This window comes from Lipotes vexillifer, unplaced genomic scaffold (assembly GCF_000442215.2).
Source record: "Lipotes vexillifer unplaced genomic scaffold, Lipotes_vexillifer_v1.1 scaffold36, whole genome shotgun sequence".
Taxonomy (NCBI): domain Eukaryota; kingdom Metazoa; phylum Chordata; class Mammalia; order Artiodactyla; family Lipotidae; genus Lipotes; species Lipotes vexillifer.
Genome location: NW_006792448.1, coordinates 5260953 through 5274976, shown reverse-complemented (window position 1 = coordinate 5274976; position 14024 = coordinate 5260953). Strand labels below are relative to the sequence as shown.

Sequence of the window (14024 nt, the reverse complement as noted above, 5' to 3'; positions counted from 1 at the left end):
GGGGGGGGGTCCGGGGCAGGGGGAGAGAAAAGTATAGAAACTACAAATGTCAGGCAGTGCCAGACTGTCTGTTCCTTACCAAAACTCATATATCAAATGACAAGAGATAGCAGGGGGAAATGGAATGGGTGTGGCTCATATTTTCAATACTCCTTAGAGATGATCTCCTTCCACAAGTGCAGACAATACAAGATTGTCACATTTTTTTTAAAGCAATCCCAAAAGAATCAATGGATGGACAATCCAAAAGAAAATGTTTTTAGCTGATTTCTAAAACTTAATATTCTAACCTCATATATCTCCAGAACAATAATTTTTATGAAGTCTTCATCCACATTGGTTCTTCTGGCCTGAGCCATCTGAGCAAAAGTAGTTAGAAGGCAAATCTCTTCCGAGCTATTCATGGAAGAAAGACACTTCTCAAAGTTCACAAAATGTTCTGGGTCTGTAAGTTCAAGAAAATTAAAGTGGGGAGAGAATAAACATATATCACTTTAATTACTCCTCCAGAGAGAAAGAAGATATAAAATTAAAAGACATTAAGAAATATTTAAAGATACCAAACATCTTTGTTCCAGAATGGATTTCTACAGGCATCAGGAAGAAGGCTGGGCCAGATGACATTCCAACTCTAATATAATGTTGCCTCAGGAATATTTAACAAGCTTCTGTTTCCTCATCTGTCTCAAAAGTTTATTTAAGATCAGATGCTATGTGACTGGTGAAGTGCTTTGTCAACTGCAAAGCACTGCTACTATCACTAGGCAAGACATCCTCAACAGCACACTTAAAGCTACTTGGTAACTGTCAGCCAAATGAATGACAACCCTATTAATGAAAACTGCAAAGACTAGCAAACTACTCAGTACCAACATGGCAACCCACACAAAAAATATGGGCTTATAAATGGAAATGCGGGGCAAGATATTAGCTATAATCATGACTGAAATACTGATGAATATGATTAACAATATCTATGTTTTGCCTATTCCTCAGAATGCTCTGTAAGCAATACTACATTTTGTCACTAGAGGGCAGGCTTGACTATCAGCTTTGCCATATGTGACAGAAAACTAAATGCTGCAAAGGCAAATTTGTGTAGAGGGAAGAAAATAGTCTGTGTAAAAAATATATTCCCAATGGAACTTTTCACAGAAAGAAGGCAACAAGCCAACAATTCCTTTCATGTTTACACATTTGAGAAATCAAAGGTAGTTCATCAAATTTCCAGTATTTTCAAAATAACTCCATGGGGCATTTACCAACCCAATTTTCATTTCCTATCCCCAAACTGGGTTTATAATTGAATTTACTATCCAGAGCATTTGAAGAATAATGGAAATTGGAACCACCATTCTAGTAAGTCAAACGACAGAGCAGTCTTAAATTTCACAATGATTACACATGAGTACAGAGTAAAACATTCTCTCTCAGTCCTTCTAAAAGCAAAAAGAATAAAGCCATGAAGAGAAAAGGCACACAAGGTAGGAAAGGTGGATGCTCCATATTTTGGCTGTACCTTGGAGGCGCTTCTTACACTCGGCAGGCAGGAGGGCAGTACAGAGCTTTTCCAGATTCCCGCTCCCCACCTGGTGCATGAGATAGAAGAGCTTCCAGAGCATCTGAACAGACAGTGTCCCGAAGGGCATTTCCGACATAAACAGCCAAATGCCAAGTCTGCAAGTTTTCAGAAAAGCAGGAATAATTTTATGTATCAGTCAACTTCACCATACTGAGTACGTAGACAAAAATATTCTTAAATTCTTAAATCACACTACAGCAATTTTCTACCATGCTTCAGTCATAAACACCTAGAGAATGGATAACAGTAACAGCAAATACACATAAAGCGCTTAGTCTATGCCAGGCACTGTTCTATCACCACATCATCTATTTATCAGCTCATTCCATCCTCACTATAACCAAGGCAAGCACTATTATTGACATTATCCCCAATTTACACATGAGGCTACTAGAACACAGAGGATAATAAGAGGCAGAATTGGGTGTTGAACCAAAGATCCTTTTAAGATCCGGGCAACAGAGAGGCTGCTTAGACTGGATGTATGTATGTGTCTGAGCATGCGCACAGGTACATGTGTACACACAGAGACACGTGCAGTTGGGGGCTGGGGGGAGAAGGGGAATCAAAAGCCCTCCATGGTGCTTCCCTGGTGGCGCAGTGGTTGAGAGTCCGCCTGCTGATGCAGGGGACATGGGTTCGGGCCCCAGTCCAGGAAGATCCCACGTGCTGCGGAGCGGCTGGGCCCGTGAGCCATGGCCGCTGAGCCTGCACGTCCGGAGCCTGTGCGTCCGGAGCCTGTGCTCTGCAACAGGAGAGGCCACAACAGTGAGAGGCCCATGTACCACAAAAAAAAAAGCCCTCCATGACTCCTCACTCATCACCAAATGAAGTTCAAACTCCTTCAAGCTCCAAGTTCAAAGCCTTCCACAAAATAGCTCAGACCCATATTCCCAACCACAGCCCTCTCTGCATTCATATAGACCACTCCTGGACAAGCCTGGAGAGAACTCCCCAACTCCAAGCTGCCATCCCTCCATTTGTGAAGCCCTCCCGTGATGTCCTCCTCAGCACTATTATGAAATTCTAACCATACTTGACTATGGCATTACCCTTTTATCAGTGTTTCTCACACCACAGTGGGCAGAAAAATCCCCTGAGACTTTGTGGAAAATGCAGAATCCTAAGGCCCACCTAAGAGATTCTGAGAGTGCAGGTCACAGCTGGGGCCCAAGAATCTGTACCTTTTTAGTCACCCCAGATGACTCAGACTCAAGTCGTCCTTAAACCACACATTGAGAGACATAAATGTGTAATTTATAGACACATACTAGTGTACAGCAATTTGAGAGCAGAGACCAAGTCTTTGCATAAACCAGTGTGTAACCCTGAATCTTTTTTTCATTATCCAGTACCTAAACCAGTATCTCAAAAACAATCAATACTCAATAAATGCTTAATAATATTTTGTTACATGAATTTTATCTCAATAAAAAAATCTGATAAAGAAAAACAGGGAGGTACTCAAAACTGTTGCTGTATTTTGGGCAAAACTATAATTCAACCAATTATAAATAATGTTTATTAAGAAAAAAAGAAATTAAATAGTGCATGCTTAACCCATGTCTGCGGCCCACCAGGCCACTAGTGGTCTGAACCACCACTGACCTCGACTCTGAAAAGCAACAGCTAGATAACTGAGCCAGAGTTAAAGAGACTTCTCTAAGTTCAAGTGGGTCAGGCTTCTGTCTTACTAAATAATTATCCCAACACCTCAGATGGGACTTGATGTTCTTGTATAAAGGATCCCAAAATAATGAGGCCTTAAAAGTAATGTCATAAGACAGTAAATATTTCCAGCTACAAAATTTCCTATATGGCAGACATGAGGTAAGTCTGGCTTAGGTCTTTGTTGTCTATCTTTTGGTTTGGGTTTGTTTTGTTTTAGGTTGGGGGTATAGCTACTGTCAGAAATTTCCACTGGAGTGCCAAATAAATTTAAATTTCATGACTTTAAATACCTGGTTCTCATACGATGTATTTCTAAAATAAACTATACTCAAGAACAATAGCTCTCAGCATTTTCAAATTTAAAACAATTATTTGTGTGAATTACATATATAATATTACAGGAGGGGCTCACAACTCAGTGTATAGGACCTAGCAAGGAACCAGAGAATTTCCTCTAGAAAAGCTTTGCCTCTCAGCTAAACAAACACAAGATCGGGTGACAGGAGATCAGAGATGCAAGACTTTTCCCGAGCACCAGGCAAGCTTCAGTGAGCAGGTGCTACTGCGTTGCACTCCTGGCAGAGTTCTGCACAGGATTTGGTACACCTTGTGAGACCACCAAATTATGGACAAGCATAATCTAAAGATAAATTTCTAAGCCCAAGTTCTCTTTATCTTAGACCCACACCTTCTGAGTGCCTAACAGTAGTTTTAAGACAGAGTCCTGACCTTTCTCTAAATCAGCAGTTTTTCTGTTCCCCATCTGAAACTACACAAAAACAACCACCACCTACATTTGGGAAATCCTTTATGGTTTAAAAAGTCTTTCCACATATGATTGCATTTCATCCTTATACCCATGAGATCTATGGGTAGGATCGCCATCATCATCTCCACTTTATAGATGAACAGAGTGAGACCACAAATATTAAGTGACTTGCCCAAAGTAACAGTCTTGGCAGACCAGTACTCAAACCCACTACACAACACACATAAATAAGGGGCTGATTCTTCCAATCCAAGAACATGGTATATTTTTCCATCTGTTTAGGTCATCTTTGATTTCTTTCATCAGTGTTTTATAGTTTTCTGAGTACAAGTCTTTTGTGCGAAAATGACTATACTACCTAAAGCAATCTACAGATTCAATGCAATCTCTATCAAACTACCAATGGCATTCTTCACAGGATTAAAACTAAAAATTTTACAATTCGTATGGAAACACAAAAGATCCCAAATAGCCAAAGCAATCTTGAGAAAGAAAAACAGAGCTGGAGGACTTCAATCTATACCACAAAGCTACCATAATCAAGACAATATGGTACTAGCACAAAAACAGAATATAGATCAATGGTACAGGATAGAAAGCTCAGAGATAAACCCACGCACATATGGTCACCTAATTTATGACAAAGGAGGCAAGAACATACAATGGAAAAAAGACAGCCTCTTCAATAAGTGGTGCTGGGAAAACTGGACAGCTACATGTAAAAGAATGAAATTAGAATACTACCTAACACCATACAGAAAAATAAACTCCAAATGGATGAAAGACCTAAATGTAAGACCAGACACTATAAAACTCTTAGAGGAAAACATAGGAAAAACACTCTTTGACATAAACCACAGCAACATCCTTTTTGACCCACCTCCTAGAGTAACGGAAATAAAAACAAAAATAAACAAATGGGACTTAATGAAACTTAAAAGCTTTTGCACAGCAAAGGAAACCATAAACAAAACAAAAAGACAACCCTCAGAATGGGAGAAAATATCTGCAAGTGAAACAACAAAGGGTTAATCTCCAAAATATACCAACAGCTCATGGAGCTCAATATCAAAAAACAAACAATCCAGTTAAAAAATGGGCGGAAGACCTAAATAGACATTTCACCAAGGAAGACATACAGATGGCCAAGAGGTACATGAAAACATGCTCAACATCACTAATTATTAGAGAAATGCAAATCAAAACTACAATGAGATATCAGCTCACGCCAGTCAAAATGGCCAGTATCAAAAAATCTAGAAACAATAAATGCTGGAAAGGGTGTGGTGAAAAGGGAACCCTCCTGCACTGTGGATGGGAATGTAAATTGATACAGCCACTATGGAGAACAGTATGGAGGTTCCTTAAAAAACTAAAAATAGAACTACCATGTGACCCAGCAATCCCACTACTGGGCATATACCCTGAGAAAACCATAATTCAAAAAGAGACACGTACCACAATATTCATTGCAGCTCTATTTACAATAGCCAGGACATGGAAGCAACCTAACTGTCCATCAACAGATGAATGGATAAAGAAGATGTGGCACATATATACAATGGAATATTACTCAGGCATAAAAAGAAACGAAATTGAGTTATTTGTAGTGAGGTGGATGGACCTAGACACTGTCATACAGAGTGCAGGAAGTCAGAAAGAGAAAAACAAATACTGTATGCTAACGCATATATATGGAATCTAAAAAAAAAAAAAAAAAATGGTACTGATGAACCTAGTTGCAGGGCAGGAATAAAGAGGTGGACATAGAGAATGGACTTGAGGACATGGGGTGGGAGGGCAAAGCTGGGGCGAAGTGAGAGTAGCACTGACATATATACACTACCGAATGTAAAATAGTTGGCTGGTGGGAAGCAGCCGCATAGCACAGGGAGATCGGCTCGGTGCTTTGCGATGACCCAGAGGGGTGGGACAGGGAGGATGGGAGGGAGGGGATATGGGGACATGTGTATGCTTATGGCTGATTCACTCTGGTGTACAAGAGAAACTAACACAGTACTGTGCAGCTTTAACTTTATCATACTCCGATAAAGATCTATTAAAGATGCAAAAAAAATAAAAATAAGGGGCTGAGACTATGAGGCTTATGGCAAGCATGTCAACAGCTCAGAAGGCAGCAGGAGTGGGGAGTGGGGGGTGGGCAGTAGTTCATGGGTGGAGCCGGGTGGGGCGGGAGGCCACCCATCTCCTCTCGGAGGGCACAGTGCTGCAGCAGAACCTGCTCCCACACTTGGCCAGGAGCTCAGGGAACATAGTGCAGGATGAGCTGCCATGCCCCCACCTCTGCCTCAAATGTATCCTAGGCTGTAAGCAGCAGCAAAGACGGCATGATCAGAACACAGCCAAGACAGGGGACCCGGACCCAAGATAGTCCTAGACCTTAATACCCACAGAGTAAGACAACTTGCACAATGTACTGAGTGCCTACTCTGCCTCACTGCAGGCCCTAGAGTTGGGCATGAAATACAATTCATCCCCTGGTCAAAGTTACCTCAAAAGTTCAGGAGAAACTGAAAGAAACCTGAAAGGGAGATCATTTCAGGTATTACTACACAAAAGGAAACTAAAGCCCAAGAATTAAGCCAAGATAAGAAATAGATGAAATACATTGACACTATTGTAAGAGTTCTCCTTCAGTCAGTGACTTTCACTCCAACCTTTCTTACTAGCCAGGGAGCTATTTCTCAACAATTATCATCACACTTCTTACCTTTTGGCTTTCAGCACATGTAGTACAGCTCTCAAAAAGAGCTCATCAAACTCAACCTGTAGTTTCTCCACAGAGTAGGGCTGCAGGGCCAATCCCGAGCCTTGGTTGTGGCTCACATACTGGGCCCAGTGGTCACTCACATAACCAAGGATCATCCTGAGCGTGAGGAAAGACAATGCAGCACTTTGCATGAAGGCACTCAACACCTTTACATTACATTTGCAGCATGACTTTATTCAACACATATTTACTGAGCACTCACTATCTTCTAGGCTCTAAAGGGGATGCAGTGGAGGGAAAAAACCCTACCCTCATGGAGCTTACATTTAGTGGAAGGCAAACAGACAATAAGCCAAATAAAGTAAAATATGCAGTCTGTCACATGGTTATAAATGACACTGAGAAAAATCAGTAGGAGAGGGAAATGAAGTTTCTCTGGAGTGTGGGGGAGGAGGGGCCTCACTGAAGCGAGACACGTGAGTAAAGACCGGACGCAGTCTTAGGACTACCTAAGGGAAGAGCAGCCAGGTAGAAGAAGCAACCAGTGCGAAGGCTCCGAGCGGCGGTCGGTATGTTGGAGGAACAGCAAGGCAGCCAACGTGCTAACGCAAAGTGAGTGAGGGAGAGAATGGCTGGAGAGGAAATCAAAAACGTGACAGGAAAGCAGACCATGAAGGGTCCTGTACGCCACTGTGAACACTCTGGCTTCTACTCGGAATGAGCCTGGAAGCAGCAGGGTGTGAGCAGAGGAGTGATTTACAAGAAACACTGGCGGCTGTTCTGAGAATAAGCTGGGGGTGGGGTGCGCAAGGGAGCAAGGGCAAAAGCAGGAAAACAAGTCAGGTGGCTGTTGTGCTAATCGGTGAGAAATTACTAAAGATGAACTATGGTGGTAACAGTGAACATGGTGAGAAGAGGCTGGATTCTAGAAATAGCAGGTTTCATTGACTCAAAGGATGCACACCTTTCATGCTTTAATCTCTACAACTGGAATGTCATTAAAATTGATGACATGCCATCATTTGGCAGCATTTTTTCCTTCTTAGTGGTGCACAAAATATACCTTAGGTTTGATGAAAGATGGTGTTTTGACCATCAGGTTGGGTGAGGGGTGTAAAAAGAAAAGCCAGGGATGATGCCAATGCTCCGGCCCGAGCAACTGGAAGAATAAAGTTGCCACTTACTGAGGCTGACAAGACTGTGAGAGGAGCAGTTTGAGAGGTGGGGAAAGAGGGCCCATTTGGGGATTATTAAACTATAATGATGATCATGAGTCATCCAAGTGGAGGTGCCGACTGGGCAGCTGGATATACAAGTTTACAAGAAAGGTATAGGCTGGAAATAGAACTAGGAATTTTAACTGTATTTAGATGATATTTAAAGACATTAGAATAGATGGAATCCCAAGAAACAAGTTTGGATAAAGAGGTCCAGGGATGAAGCCCTGAGGCATTCCAACATTAAGAAGTCTGGGAGGTGAGAATGAAACAACCAAGGAGGCAGAAAATGAACAGCCAGTGAAACCAAGGAGAAACCAGGAGAACATGGTATCCTGGAAGTCAAGCAAAGAAAATGCTTTAAGGAAAAGTGACCAATCATGACAAAGGCTGCCGTGTGAACTGTGTGAGAGGTAAAGATGAAGACTGAGAGGTGGCCATTGGATTAGTTAGTAGCACAAAGTTCATTAGCAACCTTCATTCTTCAGAGCTATTTGGGTAGTGTTGGGGGCAAAAGCCTGACTGTGGAGAGTTCAAGAATTTCAGGGCATCCTATATCATTTACCTGGCTTTATGAAGCTGAAGGATACGTATCTAAAATAATTAATGTCAATTATGTTTTGGAAACAAAAGTATGGGAGTGGGAGAAGTTTTACAGTTTTTTGGAAGTTTTCTTTCAAGGTAAGGGAGGTTGGAAGAAATAGCAGTGTATTTATATACACTGTAAAGACAGAAAAATTGATGATACAGAAAAGAAGATACAAAATTAATTCAATGAAAAGCAGTGCATTTCTCAGAATTTACTCATATTTGATAGTAAAAACATAAACCTACCTTTCATGCAAATAAATGATAATGCTTTCCCAATTCCAATACAGTGGCCACTGATGAAATCTTTGCAATTTTCTTTAAGTGGTATTTTATAGAAATTACAATTACAGTAAATAAGAGATAAAACAGAGAAATAATAATGCAAAAGAGCTACTGCCAATTTTCCACAGCTACATGACAATTCCCAGGCAAAAGCTAGGAGATAGAAGAGAGTAAAGGAAGGGGAAAGACCCTGTATTTTCTTTGACCCTTTCTCTCTGGCCAAGTTCAACCCAGCAGCTGCTCTGAGGATCTAGACTCCAAGAACAACTGTCTAGCAAACCAGTTTGAGATTTGAGATAATTAACCAAATATTCTGACTGGAAGGATTTATTTAAAATTCCCAAGAGGTAGATGGTGAAGAAAAAAAATTCTTACTTTTATGAGAAATAAGACCTGAACTATACCACTACAATGCCCATCATCCCAATTATACAGTGTCTGTGACTGACCAGGGTGAAAGTTAACAGAAACAGATGAATTAAGAGCAGTATTACCTGATCAAATAACCAATTCGCTTGACAAACTGCCTATAGCGTGCTCTATTGAAGGTTTCTAAACCCACAGCCAGAAGTTCCACTAAGGAGTTAGCAAAGGCAAAAATTTTCATCATCTCTTGAGGTATTGTTGTTTCAGGTAAATAATCACCTAGAAATTAATCAAAGAAAAGGAAAAAAATTATAATTACTATGGAAAAACACTGAAAGATGTGGATGTCAGTATATTAATGAGGAAAGAAAGCCAAGATAGAGAATCCCCATTGCTCTGGCTCCTATGTCAATATAAAATGGGAAACTTGAGACAAAGTGCAAAATTAAAACCATTTATTAAAGCTGGACTATGTGCAAGCTGGTCAACCTTATGCATGTAAGCACCAGGGAGGAAACTTCAATCACAAGAGAAAGGAAGGAAGCCTCGCCACGGTGATGTAATCATCTCTGTATAGTACAGCCAGGCACAGGGAACCCGAACCAGGAGCCTGCACGAGACAAGACTTGGTGCTAAGTTCCTGTGTTTGAGCTTCTCCCTACCACATTTTACACATGACAAAACGAATTAGTCTACCTTTTGCTTTAAACCCAAGGAGATGTTGAAAGAGTTCATGAAATGGGAACTGTGATAGAAGGATAACCAAGTCATCTTCATTAAGGAGAATCCAACTAGTCTCAGGGTCTTCATCCTAAGGGAAAAGATGCAGAATCATGTCAGCTGATTTGACCAGATGACACCATGGTCTAGAGTTACAGGAGCTGAATTACCACGGGTCTCAGTGGTACACGTGTGGTATTCTCATGAGTCCTCGTGGACTTCTCCTCCAGGACAGAGATTTATACTGTCAGTTCTATTAGATGACCTGTAAATCCCTTAAAATTTCAAGCACAATTTTATGTGTATCTGAGTCATATCCATTCTTCAGCGGCTGAAACCGCTCTCAATTAAATTTCCATCCCAAAGAAGATGAAAAATAATTCCTCTAGAATAGGGATCTTACTATAAATCTCAGTGATTTGACAACATCAATTAAAGAACCATTCACTAAGAGTCCAAGTTATTTTATCCAGAAGCCTCTTCTTGCCCCAAAATTAGGTCTACTGCCGTACTCAACTGACTTACCAAGAAGCAATTAGCATTTGCTATGGATAACCAAAGTTCTGTTGTCAATTAGTGTTGCTGAAAACAGGATAAAAATAACAGTGGCCATACACAGGGATGGATCACATAGGGGAAATAGGTGGAGTTTTTTGTTTGATACAGAGCACTAAAGTCTCCTTAGAAACCAAAATGATTTGTGTCCTAAGATGTGCTACATTCAAAAGGGAATACTGTAAAAAGATGCAGAGATTCTAAAGAATTATCACCTCAGTTTCAACAAGGGACTAATGCAATTCATTCATAATTTCCTGAAGCCACTCATTTTTACCCTCTTACATGTCCTAAATGGCTAGCAAACAAAAGCCTCAGAAATTCTACCTTGAGCAGTCCTCAGCTCCAGCTATACATCAGAATTAACCATGGAGGCTTTTAAACATTTGGACGTCTGGGTGTGGGCCGGAGCAAGGCTTTTAAGTTGCCCAGGTGGTTCTAATATACAGCCGGTGTCAAGAAACCACTGACATGGACGATTCACAGTGCCTTCCACCCATGGCCTTTTCTGAGTCAACAGCACTCCCAGCCTTCTCTCCCCAGGCTCCTGAATCCACTCAACATCCAGTGAGTGCTAACCAGGAGCCAGACACAATTCCAGAGTCCTTAACGATTACCTGTCTTTAGGATTAAACGCAGGAAACCTACCAGAAAAAAAGACTCCTCTCTTAGGAGAAACCAGTCTTGGAAGAAAAAAAAACCCTGCTCCATCACAATCTTTAAAAGAGCAATTTGGGACTTCCCTGGCAGTCCAGGGGTTAAGACTTGGCATTTCCAATGCAGTGATGCAGAGGACACAGGTTCAATCCTTGGTCGGGGAACTAAGATCCCACATGGCGTGTGGCAAGGCCCAAAAAAAAATTTAAAAAAAAACCAATTTGTACCAGCTCCTGAGAAGCTGTCTCCAGATGACTGTTCAATCTCTAGCAAAGAAGTCTGCATGGCCACATCATTTACCATCATCTCACCACCTCCTACAAGTCCCAGGAAGAGCACAATGAGTGTGAAGGGGCTCCTGCTTCTGAATGAACACCTGGGTAAATACACAGACATGATCCCACAGCTGCCATGCTGTTATTCTAAGGAGTGTCCACTGCAAACTTTCAACTCCTTTTGAAGAGAAGAGGTTTCAGTAAATTTAGTCCCTGGCCAACCTTGGACAAACACATCAAATCAGGATTTGGACCATAAAAACACATTAGATAGGGCCGATAACTAGCTGGAAAAAAAAATGCCTTACCAATACACTAACGACATATATAGTAGAAAGAAAAAGTCAATAAATGTTATCTTGAGAAACTGGGGATTTGTTTGTTTGTTTCGTGGGGTTTCTTCGTTTGTTTGTTTTGGCCAATGTTGTGCAGCATGTGGGATCTTAGCTCCCTGACCAGGGATCGAACCCGGGCCCCCTGCGGTGGCAGCACAGAGCCCCAACCACTGGACCGCCAGGGAATTCCCAAGAAACTGAGTTTTGATCATTAAATTCTCACCAAAAACAGAAAATTATCTTCCATCTTTTAAATGAGAAGATCTAGATAAGAAGTTTGTAAGCGTTAAGGCAGAACCTTGGTAAGATACAGCTCTTTGTTATACAGACTCAGAGTATCTGTAGGTGAGACCTCAAGCCCAGAAAACTGTTGCTGCATAAAATAAAATCCTAATAGAAAGTGTACATAATATGTAAACACTTCCAGGCTCCAGACTCTCCCAGCTGCACAGGGAGATGGTCTAGAGAAGGGTGGCAGCAGAGACACTGGCTCAGAGCACAGGCTCTGCGTTTAATGACATGTGATTTGGGACAAATTCCCTCAACCCCACCCGCACCTGTTTCCTCATCTCTAAAAGGGGGATGAAAACAGTACTTGCCTCGTGGGGCTGTTGGGAGAATTAAATGGGCTAATATGTGAGGAGTGCTTAGAACGATACTTGGCACATAAAAAGAAGAGCTCAGAAATGATTAATCAAAATGCTGTCGACATGACGACTTACCTCTTCTCCTCCCTCATCTACTAGTGTCCACGTCCCAGATGCAGGCCCCGAGGAGGATGGATTCCGCTCACTGGGCTTCATGTGGCACAGGAACGCGGCTCGATTTCTAAAGGACAAGGGAAATCACTCCAATCACCTAAACATAAACACAGAAAGCCTACTGCGTGCATTCTGGATCATCTACTCGCCCTGAAGAAGAGTCAGACATCAACTCAATCTTCAAATGGTTTGAATTAGTAAATAAGAAATAATAACTGGCTAAAACTCAAGGAGACCAAAGCTTCGCTAATCGTGGTGTAGAGACCACAGCCATTCTGGGTCAGTAATGATGAGGAACCGCAGAGAAGCAGTTATGCCAGCACAGTGTCCGCCCACAGCGGGGCCTCAGTACACCCAGGGCCACACAGTACCTGAACTCTAACCGGCTCACGAAGTGTTCAGGAAACATGCTTTACTGAATAAAAAAGGATAATCTGCAGGTAATGGAGAAGCTGGTTTAGGGGGAAAAGTACACCTAAACACCATGGGTAAGAGCAGCCCCTATATCCAGGCGGTGAGAGGGAGGAATCTGGGGCAATTCCTGCCAGCCAGGCTTTCACAAGGTGCTGGCTGGACCTGGCGAGTCAGTGTAACCAGAGAAGTTTCTTCTCTCAGACCACCACCCAGTTCTCAGCTCTCTGCTCCTTCCTCTCTGGCCTAACCCCAAAAATTCATCCATTCCCTCCTTTCACCAGGAGCTCTCCTCCAAGACTTCCCGTTTCCAACCTGAGGGGCTCCAGTCCTGCAGCTCCACATGCCCACTGATAGTTGTCACTCGTATGTGTCCACTTGCAAACCCCAATGAGCTCAAATTCTTCTCCTTACCCAACGGCTCTCCTTTCTGTCTTTTTGGTCTGTTGGGGCTGCCAACACCCTCTCAGTCACTCAGACTCAGAGTCTACAGAGTTAGGTCTGAGCCACCCTTGCCCACATTTTCTTATTTAATCAGCTACTTAATCTTTTCCTGGGAAGATAACCTTCCCATTCCCCACTTTCTCCTTCCCACTACCAACACCAATTAAGGCTGGGGGCAGATGGGCTTTCCAGGATCAAGAGCCAGTGGTAGTAACACAGTTCAAGGTCACCTATACACACCTCTGCCTTCTCCCCCCACTTCAGGATGTGCCCTCTTGATGCTGGATTCGGTTCCAGAGCCAGGAGAGCCAGATGTCTGCAACCGTAGACAATTCAATGCAAGAAATGAAGCAAAAGTGCATCTTCTTCTGCCTCCAGTCCATCCTAATCTTCCTTAAATACAACTGTTACCCTTTTTCAAAAACCTTCAATTGCTACAAAGGCCAGACCATCTCAAATATCTGCCTTAATTTCAAGGTCTTCTATAATCAGACTCACCCTAGTTGTTCATCTTTATTATCACCCCCCCACACCCCTTCACTCCAGCCAAGCTGCTCTCCGAACTGCCCCCTGCACAGCTATCCTTCCCTGTACTGTGGGCCACTGCTCACTGTTCTCCCACCTACAGTGCCCTCCCTACTCCTCTCCTGCTGTAAT

The 14024-nt window shown here is 42.2% G+C and overlaps 1 protein-coding gene across 1 annotated transcript in view; it reads right to left on the bottom strand.

Annotated features, from left to right (window-relative positions):
- Positions 1-14024, bottom strand: part of EPG5 (ectopic P-granules 5 autophagy tethering factor) — a 121140-nt gene that overhangs the window by 94972 nt on the left and 12144 nt on the right. Inside the window, exons 8-13 of the mRNA XM_007465635.1 lie at positions 12474-12579; positions 9906-10020; positions 9338-9488; positions 6754-6909; positions 1520-1677; positions 291-445 (exon numbers count right to left, since the gene is read on the bottom strand). Coding sequence (XP_007465697.1) covers positions 291-445; positions 1520-1677; positions 6754-6909; positions 9338-9488; positions 9906-10020; positions 12474-12579 — 841 coding nt within the window. The remainder of the gene's footprint in view (positions 1-290; positions 446-1519; positions 1678-6753; positions 6910-9337; positions 9489-9905; positions 10021-12473; positions 12580-14024) is intronic.